We start from the raw sequence: 13216 nt of genomic DNA on the forward strand, positions 1-13216 counted from the left end.
ACGCATTGAACTTCACCTTTACAGGCATACCGTAATCGATACACGAACCTTATATTGAAAACCCTGTGCACCAATCTTGCACCAATAGCGTTTTTCATTCACTTTTCTTTTATCATACAGGTTTATATATTATGTTTTTAGTGTAAAAGAGTGTCCCGCCTAGAGCTCAATGTGGCAGCAATTAGTCGCATCAAATATTTACAGCCACTATGTAATGTCTTTCTTTTCGTGTTCAAGCAGCAACGTTCGAATCATTGATCCAAGGAGTCATGGATGTTGCGGATTTCGACTTGGGCCTCTCGGTCACTCTTTGGGAAAACCTGTTTGAGACCCGCCTGGAAGACTCCGACATTGTAGTCGATGAGAGCCTTTTTCTCTGCTGGATTGTCCTGGCCCATGATACACACCAATGCGAGATACCTGTCAGCAGTCAGCGCCCACCCCTCAACTAGTCACTCATCATGATTGACTTACTTGTTAATCTCACGCAAGTAGAGATACCTGCTGTTCTTCTTCTCCATGGTGATCAAGCTCTCTGCATCGTTGTTGCCCATCTCACTTTCATTGTCTCCGTCGTCAGGCCGATCCCAACCGTAAATCTCACTGACATCAATGACAACGTCGATGTAGTCGGAACAGATCTCATAGCTGCCGATATCGGTTGGGCTCGTATCAGTTGCAATGTATATTTTGCTCATAATATCGAAGAGATATGCTTTCTCAATGTTGCAAGCCCCACACAAATTGTTGAGCAATGCCTCGAGCGTGGGCAGTTGCGGAATGAGTTTTTGGATGACTTTACTAAAGGCCTCGAAGATGGACTGGTCGTAGATGGACGTCTGATAAAAGGATATGGGCGCTTGCTCGTAGCCGTGGTCTGAAAGTTCGTCTTGAACTCGTTGAATGATATCACGGAAGGTGTCACCGCGGAAGTCATCTGACAATCCGTCGACTTTGTGGACAAACACTTCCACATTGATGTTGGGGTATGATTGCTGCAGGTTGAGAATGGTCATGTTGAGCCGGGCAATAGCATCGAGATACTCGTCCTGTGCGTCAATGACCCATATAAGCGCTCCGATTTCCTCAAAAATGTTGTCGGTATCGAAGGCTGGATCAAAGTAGTCTAAGTGGCCTGGGAGATCCCATACTTGAAAGTCCATGAACGAGCTATTGTATTTGTTTAGTACAAGAAGATGAGTATCCTAGGTGTGGCTTACTGCATAGACTCCTTCTTGATCCTGTAGGTAGTCTCTAGATACAAGGTTTCGCTCGGCGGCAACTTGTGGAAGACGACACTTGATATCGACGACTTTCCACTCCTGTGACATGATTAGCGTTGAAACCATAGAATCTTTGCTGTAACTCACCTTCGCTGACCCATGAGCAGCAGCCGCGGTTTGCCATCTCCAGCTTTGCTGTTTGGCACGCGGCCTGTGTGGTACTGGGGCGAAAAGTCAACCGGCGGTTGTTCGGCATTCGGCAAGTCCTGTAGAAAGCGGTCCATGGTTAACTGTGCACTTGGCTTGAGAAGTGATGAGCTGGCTGATGTTTGTGCTTTTTCTTGAGCATTCTCGCGAGTGATGTTGCGCGCTGCATCGACTGCTGCTGAGCGCTGCTGGGAGAGATAACGGCTCTCCATTGTAGTGTATGGGGTAGTGGTGGTGGTAGTAGTAGTAGTAGTAGTGGCAATGGTGGTTGTACAGGGTATATGGCTAAGAAAAAGACAAGTTGCGCAAAGAAACGGGTATCGTGAGTAAAGGAAGCGCGGCGCCGAAGGAAGAAAAAACACAGAACCAAAGATTACAAAGCGGCGCCTTCTGTCTTGACCTCAACGGACCGACATTTGCGCGGTGAAGCGTGGTACTTTGGGCGATGGCAGCCACGCTCGGACAGGCGTGATATGCAGGCCGACGAGGGAAGCCACGAGGGCGTCCGGCTCTGCTCTGGGGAGGGCGAGGCTGAAGACAAAGCGACGGGTCAATGAGGAGCGGCCGCGATGTTGTACAGGAGTGACACGCCCAAGGCAATTGACAGTGGGCCGAGGGTACAAAAGGGGAGCTTAGGCCATGGTGCAAACGAGCATATAGGGCTGTGGGAGACTCGCGACGCGACACACGTGGCTTAGACGGGAGCTAGCTGAAGAGGGAGACGACAATGGACCATGTGGGGAGAGTGCGGAGCGGGAGAAGAGAGATGGGCTTACCTCCATGGTTATACGGTGGTAGTGTAGCGTCTCTGCGGTGCGCACGGTGGAGGTGGTCGTTAGGCCCTAGCCTCGCGATACCCTTCCTCTACTTACCCTGCCCTGCCCTGTTGGCTCGGAGCCCGACCTGATTACCACCCTCGGACCAGATGCGCGCAGAGCATCCAAGACCTCTCTTCCAACCCTACCCTGTTTCACTCCACTCCCCAAACTGGCCTTATGCAGGTGCAATTCGACTCGGAAACGCCCTTCGTTGGTGGCTCGAAGCCGAAAACGCCGGCTCGCAGGGATGCTTTCGCAGCGGATGCCGGCCCTAGAACCTCTTCCTGGCACACGAGTTGATGACGGATCGGAAATAAATTCAGGATTGCTGATACGCAGCCGTAGTGGCCTGACTTCAACGCCCTCGAGGAAGAAAAAATTATCGCAGGATGAGGTCAAGTGTCACTGCGACGCAACGGTTGGGTCGCGTTTACGTCGTTGCGCTCTGCCATCTTGGCTCAAAGCAGCAAGATCTTCAGGCACCGCGCTCTGTCGCCTCCAACATCAACCACACTCGCCTCTCTAGCCGACGCCTCGAGCATTCATGGCTAAGCAACGCAGTCCAGGCCCTTGGAGCGGTGAAGGCAATCATATCGACAGGGCAGCCCAGCATGAGTCAGAGCTGACGGGAGTATCCCATGGCAGACCAGGATTCATGTTCTTGTCGCGGATAACTATAGATCCACTCCCGTAGCAACGTCACTGTGCTGCGCAAGCACTTCTTGGGCGCCGTGACAGGGGTTTCGCTCTTCTTTCATGGTAAGTGCTCGTAGCGGATAGCCCTGTGTAACACATGTAATCATTGGAGCCCAAGTCGAAAAGAAATAAGAGAAAAGGAAAAGACCCGCCAATCAGACCATACAAACATATACTAGTCGCACCCAAATCTGGTTTTCAATGCACATATATCCGTATCTGCCTAGTATCGAATTGCTAAGACTAAGAAAGCAATATCAGATGTATCCGACGCTCCGGTCCCAATCGCCGGGGTATCAAGCCAGGAAACCAAAAGCAGCCATCTTCCAATCTCCATGAACCGAATACCCATACACCCGCATCCAGACGCACCCCTAATTTAGACTCCATACAAACGCCACATAGTACATAGAATCATACTCACCGTCACTCATCCTGTACAAACTCCTTCTGGTCCCTTCAGTCCCGCGGGCCAGTCACTTCAGCGCCTAAAGTGCCAGCCGCCACCTGTCCAAGTCCACCAAAGAAAGCAAGGAACAGAGCCAGCGCAGTCGATTCTCCAGCAGACACCACGTCACCATCGGACAATGACCCATCCGATTCCATGGCCTCGACTTCCCGTTTCGTCTCTTCGTTTGGCTGATAGGTAGCGTCCGCCTCGTCTACCAACACATCCGCGTCAGATTCGGGGCTGTATACTTTTCCTCTAGTGCTCCGCCTGACAGGTCCACTTGGAGAAACCGGCTGCGCTGCGCTAGATGAACCATTCGCCTTCTTTGAAGGACGTCCACGCTTCTTAGGCGTAGTCGTCTCAAGAGCTGGCGATGGCTCTTTGACGTGTTCCATGACTCGTGCCAATTCCTTTTTGAAAGTAACATGTTTTTCATGGCTTGGTACCAGGAAAGAGAGCACACTGCTTTCTAGTATTGAATGAACATCCAAGTCTCTAGTAAAAGTCCAGGTGAGTAGGCTGACAGTTGTAAAGAACACATCAAGGCTCGTGACACTGATAGCGGGATGTGTGCTGATATGTTTGAGTTTCTGACCAGCGTTGCTGATGGTTGCCAGAAGCTTGTTTGTATGAGGCGAATCGCTCTTTCCAAACGAATGTGCGAACAAGTCCAAGACATGAGACCGTGAAGAGGGCCGGTTCACGTAGAGCAGAGTCGCCCAGACCCGCCAGTACACCAGAATAGAAGCCAGCGACAATGCGTAAAAGACCTTGGCATAAGAGCGATGAGCTGCTGCCTTGGATATATGTTGATGACCAAGTGAGTAAGGAATAATCTGGACCCTGATCAGATGAGAATATTATATCAGAAGCGCGCTACATACCTGTGGCGCAAAGGCGAAAGCAAGAGGCATGGCCAGATAGCCCACTCGCATCATGCTCTTGTCGCCAAACTCCGACACCAGCTGTGGGAACAAGTTGAGTGTGACGAGTGACGCGACAATACCCATATCGTAAACGAAGGCGTACGGTGTGAAGAGCGTATCATGTCGTGGCAAGTCCCCGTGCTGCAGAGTTAGAGGTGTGTACAAGATGGTGATGAAGAACAAGCTCAAGGAATATCCTAGGCTTCCAATGGAGCTCAATAGTACGAAAGACGCAATGGTGGTATTGGAGAGATTGCGCCTGCGTCCTAGAAGCGAACAAGTCAGCGAAACATTCGAAAGAAATCGCACGCACTGGGTTGCTGGTGGTGTTCTGCGTACCTTCAGCACCCATAAAGATGGAGCTTGCTATCAACCCCACAAAGTACTGGCTGGTGTAGAGGAATCCCTCGGGCTTCATGATCCCTACAGCATCAAACTCGCGCACAAGATCTATATCGGCAATCCAATCGCCCAGATGCCATTGCCCTTGCTCACCAGTGCCATACCAACCACTCCATAAGCTCCCTGGGATCTCCTGCTTGTTGTGCTCAGCCCATCGTACGTAGGAGATGGCGCGCCAAAGGAAGGCGAAGCTCCCCACTGAGAGCAGTGAAATGAGCGCAATGGTGGAGAAGACAAAGGCATGACGTCGGCGCGCGGGGTCTTGGGAGCGCGTGTGGGTTGATGGTGGTTGGGATCTGGCAGCGCGTCGAGCAGTGAGCAGAACGCGAGCCGTGAGGACTGTAACGAGCAAGACCTGCCCGCCAAAGAGTGCAATGGGCAGTGAGTTGCTCCTTGTGGCAGCGTCAGTCTCGACTGGCGCCATGGTTACTGTGCGAAGTTTTGCGAAGATTAGACACTGAGATCAAGGTGCATGATGCGAACGTGACAACAGTAGGGATGGAAAACAACAAAGCAAGCTAAACCAGCCTCAGGCAGCTCTCTCTTGTTTTGAACTGCGACGCGACCACAATTCCCCGCTCACGTCACTGCACGTCAATCTGGGAATCCCTGTCTCACGCTAGACCCAAGCGAGCCCTAGCCGTCGATCTGGCACGGACCGCCATCTTCGTTATAGCACATGCGCGACGCGATCTCTCAACTCCAACGGCACCAATTCAGCATCCACCATGCCTCATACATACGGTGACGAGGACCTTGAAGTTGCCTCAGACAAGTACCACGAGTCATCCGACGAAGACTTTGACCCCAATGCCGCCCCGGCCGAAGACGCATCGAGCTCTGAGGACGAAGACCATGTCACCATAGAACCTGCACAGCGCAAAGGCAAGCGAAAAGTGCCTCAGGATGTGGAGCTGGATTCTGGAGATGAAGTCACCATACAAGCTGCGCGACGGAAGCGGTCAAAGAAGAAGGGGAACAAGGGCAACAAAGACGACGATGCCGAGCTGATCATATCCGACGATGAAGGCGGGGAGGGCGGCCTGGTCAAGACGCGGGCACAAAGAAGAACAGAGGGCAAAGAGGCAAGGCCACTTGCAAGAACCGAGGGCGCGACTGTCGATGTCGATGCGCTATGGGCTCAGATGATGGCAGCGCCTCTGAAACCGCTACAAGAGTCCAAGATGCAAGAAGCCGATGCGCCAACGCAGCACACACCTGTGACCAACATCCAAGCATCTGCCGAGGAAGAGGAACAGCTCACCGTCAAAAAAACCTTCACCTTTGCCGGCCAAGACACAACCGAAGAGAAGCAAATCCCCCGCTCCCAACTCGACAAGTACCTCAAAGACGGCTGGAAACAAACCGAAGCCACACCCGCCGCAGAATCGCCCGCCCACTCCTCCGGCCAGCCCGACTCCAAAATCCGCCGCCCACTCCGCCGCCCCTCCCGCTTCGATCCCAACCCAACCGGCTACGTCCGCGCCCTCGCCCCAGAATTCCAACTCTCCTGGCCCCGCACCAACGTCCGACCCGAACTCAGAACCGCCGCAGAAGTAGACACAGCCGCACTCCCCAAGAAAGCAGAGAAAACACAGAAACTCAACGTCGTCGACAAGTCACGCATGGACTGGACGGGCTTCGTCGATAAAGAAGGTATCGCAGAGGAACTGGATACCCATGGTAAGACGAAAGAGGCGTACCTGGGTCGCATGGAGTTCTTGGCTGGTGTTGAGGCGAGGAGGGAGGAGGAGAGGCGGAATGCGAAGATTAAGGCTGTGGCGGCGGCGCAGCATACGGTTGGTTGATGTGGGGGAAGGGAACTCATGTGTGTGCGTGTAGTTTTTGTTTGTTGTTAATGATACCCATACATTATTTGAGAAGAAGAAGAAAATATGAATATATCTACTCATCGTACATGATTGTGTAATCGGATCTGCTAGGGTGCCTTGTGCACGTGGTCATTGCAAGAGTAGGTATCGTGATAGTGTGGATGTAGGTTGGCACATTGCTTTTGTACGAAAAAAGAAAACATGCATGCACACTTTCGAACTAGGGCACATGCTGGAAAAAGGAAAAAACCCCGCAAACCAAGTATTCAAACATCAAGATCGACCCCAAGACATCTGCTGTTCCGAGCCAATGGATACGCACAACTTGCAGCGTATGATATGACAGCAATGGAAATCCCAATGTACCCATCGTCAACTCTTACATTTCCCCCTTCCTCTTTTTGGTATTTTCTCTTGTCTTTCTCTTTCCTTCCTCCCTCTTCCCATTCCCCTTCCCCTTCCTGTATCTTCTTCTTCTCCAACAGATATGATACTACAATCATTCAAGATGTAGTAATCAATGGCATAGTGAGGCGTTAGGGCCGACTCGTTAGCTAGCAGCGCAAGTATTGATATTATGTGTGATCATCGCTTGTGCCAGTAACTCATCGATACGACCGCGTGTGCCGTTGAACAATTGAGAACGGTATCCCTGTTCTCAATACCCGTCACCAAGGTCCGTGAATTGATCTTCGAGAGCAGTAACAAATTCGTATTCGTCTTCATCGACATAATCCATTTCATCGCTGTAGGACAGGGTTTTGATACGTCGTGGTTTGAGGTTCGCGCGGATGGGCAGTACCACGGATCTGGTCCCTTCGAAGCTTTCGGCCTTGAGCTTTGAAAGCGTGTATCCGGCCATTCTAAAGACAAAGCTCAATTTCTCAGGCCAGTGGTATTTGCTATACAGTGCCGATGCTTTGACTGTGTCCCAGTGGCATGATCCATACCGACGATAAGGTGCCATCCAGGGCCGGATATTAGGATCGTCTATATTATCAGGCTGTATAGCAAGGTACTTTTGGTAGCATTCTTCGACCAATGCATTCCGACTCTCTCCCGTAAGTTTTGTGTTCTTCCATATTTCATTCCATGCACCATACACGCGTTCAAGTTTCGCGTTCAAAGAACTGAGCTCTTTCCTGACTACGGATGTTCCTTCGTCATTAAGGTATTGGCATGGATATAGTAAGACTTCGTCCCGTTCAGCAACGTTCCCAAGTATCTCCTTGACTTTTCTCATCGTCTCAACGTTATGTGCCCTCACGACATCGAAGTAGAGATAGTCCAGTACGTTGTCTGGTTTGTAGCCGTATTTACTCTCACGACGTTTCGGAATATCTGTCGAGATCCTCGCATTATTGCAGTCTTTAGCTGCCCTTTTGTAGGCCGGATCTTTTGGATTCTCACATAGTGTCTTTACAGAGCTGTTGTACTTGTTCTGAGTGAGGATGTATCCTTGCTTACTTGCATCGACGAGGAGATCGTGTACGTCGTAGAGCTTCTCAAGGGTTCTAGAATGAACGCAGTTTTCGTTGTAGGCCTGTTTATCAGCCAAAACTGTTGCTTGGCCTAGTAGCGAAGGGTGATCACGGAACTTGAAAGCTTCTCCTAAGAATGCATCTACTTCTTTGGGGTTGTCGGGGTCCATGATATCCTCGAGCTTCTCAGTTCTTGTTTCGATGCCATAATCGGAAGGTTTTGGAGACTGAACTGGCGCAGGAGCATTGGAGAACGGTTGTACAAGTGTATCCTCCCAGCAAATCCAGAATATGTCGCCGTCATAATCGCCTCCCTGTAATTTTCCAGCCAAGGGAAAAGGGCCTTTGGAGGGAAAGACAGCTACATCTACCAAATGAGACAGCTTGGGATGTATGACTATCTTCACCTTCTGGATATCAGAGCGGCGACAAGCAGGCTGACGGGCGACCAAGACTTCCGTATCCCTGAGGTCCAAGTATCTCTCATTGGTGATCTCGTCGACGAATGGCCAAGAGAACAATATCTGAATCTCTCCAGGTTTCAATACTCCCAATGGATCTGCCACTCCGTACAAGAATGTTGATTTCGGAAGCAGTACACGTAGTTTAGCTTCTTGAAGTATTTGTCTACTCAGGATGAAGGACTCGAGATTCTGAGCAAGATACGGAAACTTCAGAGGATCAAAGCCGGATTCCAGTAGGTTCAGAACCTTTTCCTCAAGAGATGCTGGTTGACCAGCTCGTCTAGGGTCTTCTTCGCGAAGTCTTGTGTTTGTTCCGTTTCGGTATACCCACTCATGTACCTTTGTGGTGTCTTGAAGAACATCCAGTAGATTTATGCGCTCTTTTTCAAGAGAGTCAAACATGAGATTAGATATCGCCTCCTTTGGTACACCTCTATCAGCCAAGATCGGAATGAACGATGAATGCAGCTCAGATGGAGATGGGGTTGAGCTGTAGTTTGACACCTCGAAAGTACGATGATAAGGAGACTGATCGTTTGGGGGCTGGAATTTCCATTGACTGTCGTTGATCTTGATCCAGGGTTCCAATTCCTTCGCTTCCTTGGTGAATTTCTCTGCGCTAATCACCCAGACTCCCTTCGCACCCCCTATGCGCCCCTGAAAGGCACTAGGTAGTGGATCGGTGACGCCTGTAGCCTTGGTGTACAGATCCCATATCTTTTTGGCCGCACCCACTGACATGACGCAACAACCATCATTCATCACAGTTTTCTTTGGGAAAGGCGGCCAGTCTAGTGCTGTGTCATTGAATTGTGTGTCTTCTCGGTCATTTGTACTCCATTTGTCCCTCACACGCTTGATTTGCTTTGCGTCGAAGCACAAAGTAGGTATAGTCCGGGAAAGACCAAGATCAATGCGAGCAAAGGCCTTACAGAAGCTTTTATCTTTGTTGAGATCAATAGGTAAGAACTTGTTCAACATTTCCCCTATTGTGTATGGTTGCTTAATGCCGGCGCCTTCTGTAGCAAACAGAATGATCCTTTTGTCGTGAAGCATATCCTCGCGGTGAGACTTGCGCTTCCTTTTTATGGTGTCAACATGGAACACTCTCCATTTGCGTCCCAAAAAAGAGTGCTCTGTCAGCAGCCACTCTTGCCACTTCTTTCTGATCTTCACCATATCATCATAAGTGAAGTCATCTATCTTGGAAGAATTAAACTCGGGTAAATCCAGATAGAGGAACCGATCTGAACCAAACATTCGCTGCAACCGACACGACTTTTCTTCTTGTATCGGTAGTAGCCTGAGACGCATGATTGGGTCTGCTCGTCTGGAACTGAAAGTGAGTTTTCCCTTGAAGGTAAAACCATCCATTTCCCGGTTTACTACTTGCCAGAGGCGATTGGATTCGCGTGACTTGACTGTAGGTCTTCCCAGGCTCTTAAAGTGGCAATCAATGGAGTGCCAGAAGGTTTGTGGGTCAGTGAAGATATTTGAGTCGTCAACAACATCCGCAATCGATCGTAGTGGAACAGAGTATTCTAGTGCAATGCGCTGGCAGATGAACAATACATAGTAGGGAATATATTCCAATTCCTCTGGAAGCATTTCCACGAATAGACTTTGCTTGGGTATGTCGCGTATGTGGTATGACATCTTATTTGTTGACAGATCGTTTTGCTTTTGGTTGCTGGCGACCCCAGAGGGCCCCAGGCAGGCAACCGAATCTGACCGATCTTGCTTATTTTCAACTTTGGCTGCCACCTTGACAAATTCCTCGTCATCTACAGAGCCAAAGGTAGGTCTACTTTGTCCGTTGCTGTCTTGAGAAAAGCTTATATTAAGGTCGGTCTGGATGTCTTGCTCACATACCCTGTCACTTTGGGTCGACATGGCAAATTGCATTTCCGCTTGGATCAAAGCATCATCATCGAAGGAGCCTATTGTAGTAGAGCTCCTTCTATTTGTCGTCTTTAATCTTGGGCTGTATTGTCCATAGGCATCGGTGTCGCCGTTAGACGATGCGAAAGAAGTCGCCGCGGTATTGACGGTCTCCTGTGATGAGAAAATGCTATTGTTGAAGGACACGTTTGCGGATGCTGGATCAGCATTAGGCTGACGCGAGGGGGCCATGTCGACGGTCGGTATTTTGAACAAATTCTCTGTATTGCGCGATGTGCTGACTGCCTGCTTTCCTCTCGAGGTTTTTGTCAATTTTGACGAGGTTCCATAATAATTGGAGTTCTCCAAGGGCCGTTTCCTTGCCGAATGCAATGAGACAGGTTTACTTGCCTGGGATGGGTATGCCGGCCTAGGTAATGGAGAGGGCGATGGAAATCGTACCTTAAGCCTTGGGTTCATTTCATCGTCGGTGTCTTCATCTGTAGGAGAGCCTGGATCTGGAGCGGTCTTATACGATTTACATGACTCAAGTGACTCTCGCTCATCTTGCCGGTCAAAAAGTAGCGGACTGGGTGGCTGTAGTGTCTTGATCGCTTCTGTCTGCAAATTAGTATTTATACGTATAAGGTTCCTATCACATGGGGCGGAGCCCACGAAACACGGAGGCCTAAACCCCAAGCTTTTATAGAAAGTGCCAATCCAGTCGGCGTGACTGAGGCGTGCAAACACCAGAAACTGGAGAGCTTGTCAAGGAAAAGGAGTACTGACTGCGAGAAGAAGGAACAGGACTTCCGGGCTCGCTAATGTTCTGCGTGGGGGTCTTTGGGAGCGGTCTGCATGTCTTTGCTACATCTGACAGCAACTTGTGAAAAAGAGTCAGGCGCTCTTTGGGTTGTTCTTGCTGAGCGCTAGACTTGAACTCTTGAATTGCCTGCTTAAGGGCTTTCCGGTTTTGGAAAAACAGGAATTTGATGTACTCGTAGACTTTATTACGTGGGTCCTTTTGGTTTAATTTCAACGGAGAATAGTGGCCACGAATCTGGATGCCAAGGTCGAAGTCTCTGTTGATGGATTCTACGATATCGTTGAGACGTTCTCCTGTTTGGTTGCGGGGCGGCGTGCCTGGAAGCGAGGGAGGTGCGGGAGGACCCTTCGCCCTAGCATGATCCGTCATGCGGGGCAACAGCTGTCCTGCTTGCCTGATACTTAATTCAAGGAACAACCAAAACACATACAAACACAGAAAATTTAAGAAAAAGGAGCCTCGGGTGCGCCGGATAGTAAGGTTGGTCGAGGCAGCACTCCAAGGCTGAGAATACCTTGCCTTGGCGGCTATCGTTTCGGTGATGAGAGTGCTGGTCTGTGCACGGCGCGTTCTCGCGGTGTCACGGGAGTCTCATTCACGCAAACAGAAAACCGGGTTTTCGCACCGCAACAAACAGAGGCCATCTCGCTTATGCAAACAAGAGGCAAGGATCTGGAATTGACTAGATAAGTGGGGTTAGTATTTGATGTGCATAAAAGCCCACCCAATGCTGCATTGACAGGGTACAGTAGCGGCACAAGGCAAGAAGGTGGGGTGAATCGGGAAGAAAGAATAACATGTGTCACATATGACTCGATAACGGTTGTCTAGATTCGTGCCGTGTCGTTTTTTCGCCTTGTGGCGGATATCCCAACCATGCAATAGGTATTCGTGAAATTCAAAATGAACCGTGAACCGACCCCGCGCCTTGAGCCGTCCAAGCTTAAACCTTCATCTCCTTGAGACCGTGCTTCCAGACAGTAACGTAGGGGGTGACACCATCCTCGCGGTAGTTGAGGAGGATGATCATGCCGTCGGGGTTCATGGACTCGCCGGTGTAGAACTCGTAGTCCTTGAAGTTGGCAATGATCTTCTTGGCAAAAGACTGGGCTCCAGTCTCGAACTCCTTGATGGCGGCATCGTCAGCGCCATCGGCCTTGAGAGCCTCCTTGACTGCTTTCATGTAGCCTAATCATAGTTAGTATTGGTATGCTGATGGACTGTGGTCATGTGGCGCACCCTTGAGGTATGTGAGGTAGCCCTTCTTGTCGAAGCCCGTCTCGTTGAGACGGAAAGAGTAGACGACATCGATCTTGGTCTCGGCCGTGTCATCGGCACCCTCCTCCTGCTCCTCGGCGGAGGCATTGGCACCAGTGTCTGCGGGACTGTTAGGCCAGGTAAGTGTATCGTTGTGTCACTAGCACGCACCGAAAGTCTCGCCTCCGACAGTGATCTTGGAGCAGTCGGCCTCGTAGGCGACGCCGTCAATCTCCTTGAGGTTGTACGAGTCGGAGATGATCTCGTCACCGGTGATGATGTCCTAGAAGCGTGTCAATACTGCATGTCTGGATCAGGGGCCAGGTGCTGTTCCGCCGGCGCAGGCTGTAGTGAAGCGCAACAGGGAAGGCGGGGTAGTTGCGCGGGCAGGGTCAACTGCGTGCGGGCAGGAGGGGCAACGCACCTTGTAAATGATCATATTGGCGGTTTTGTGTATGTGAAGATGTGGTTGTGGGTGGGAGAAAGAGTGTCGGCTGGTCGGGGGGCTGGAGGATTCTTTCTTTCACTCGGGGCGGAAAGGAAGCGCGGGACTATAAGGGCGTGAGAGAGAATTTGGTGGGGTCAAAAATTGGGTTTGAGGGTGGTCTAGCCGGAAGTGGCCTGTGGCTGGTGGGTGGCTAAACCGTGGCTAGTGGGTGGCGGCCCTGAGTATGCGTGCACGGTGCGTCTTGCGGCGGTGGAGGTGGCCTGGTTTTCCAGGCACTTTTGGTCCGGCCGGGCAGGCGAAATGT

At 50.6% G+C, this 13216-nt stretch overlaps 5 protein-coding genes across 5 annotated transcripts; 1 reads left to right on the top strand and 4 right to left on the bottom strand.

The window, feature by feature from the left end:
- Positions 1-251: 251 nt before the first annotated feature.
- On the bottom strand, positions 252-1642 carry COCVIDRAFT_93297 (hypothetical protein; the record flags this gene model as incomplete). Its single annotated transcript, XM_014703436.1, has 4 exons — positions 252-420; positions 475-1170; positions 1221-1322; positions 1371-1642. 4 exons carry the CDS (start codon positions 1640-1642, stop codon positions 252-254), a joined length of 1239 nt encoding a protein of 412 aa, XP_014558922.1.
- A 1761-nt stretch (positions 1643-3403) lies between these two features.
- Positions 3404-5147, bottom strand: COCVIDRAFT_93034 (hypothetical protein; the record flags this gene model as incomplete). Its single annotated transcript, XM_014703437.1, has 3 exons — positions 3404-4231; positions 4280-4587; positions 4661-5147. The coding sequence occupies 3 exons, from the start codon at positions 5145-5147 to the stop codon at positions 3404-3406; spliced, it is 1623 nt and encodes a 540-aa protein (XP_014558923.1).
- A 304-nt stretch (positions 5148-5451) lies between these two features.
- COCVIDRAFT_93152 (hypothetical protein) lies at positions 5452-6531 on the top strand (the record flags this gene model as incomplete). The annotated part of the gene is made up of 1 exon (XM_014703438.1): positions 5452-6531. One exon carries the CDS (start codon positions 5452-5454, stop codon positions 6529-6531), a length of 1080 nt encoding a protein of 359 aa, XP_014558924.1.
- Positions 6532-7213: 682 nt separating this feature from the next.
- Positions 7214-11576, bottom strand: COCVIDRAFT_24616 (hypothetical protein; the record flags this gene model as incomplete). The annotated part of the gene is made up of 2 exons (XM_014703410.1): positions 7214-10998; positions 11171-11576. 2 exons carry the CDS (start codon positions 11574-11576, stop codon positions 7214-7216), a joined length of 4191 nt encoding a protein of 1396 aa, XP_014558896.1.
- Positions 11577-12150: 574 nt separating this feature from the next.
- On the bottom strand, positions 12151-12903 carry COCVIDRAFT_14002 (hypothetical protein; the record flags this gene model as incomplete). Its single annotated transcript, XM_014703394.1, has 4 exons — positions 12151-12395; positions 12447-12584; positions 12636-12747; positions 12889-12903. The coding sequence occupies 4 exons, from the start codon at positions 12901-12903 to the stop codon at positions 12151-12153; spliced, it is 510 nt and encodes a 169-aa protein (XP_014558880.1).
- Positions 12904-13216: the final 313 nt, after the last annotated feature.

The sequence above is a fragment of the Bipolaris victoriae genome (genome assembly GCF_000527765.1).
Source record: "Bipolaris victoriae FI3 unplaced genomic scaffold scaffold_22, whole genome shotgun sequence".
In the NCBI taxonomy this organism is placed as follows: domain Eukaryota; kingdom Fungi; phylum Ascomycota; class Dothideomycetes; order Pleosporales; family Pleosporaceae; genus Bipolaris; species Bipolaris victoriae.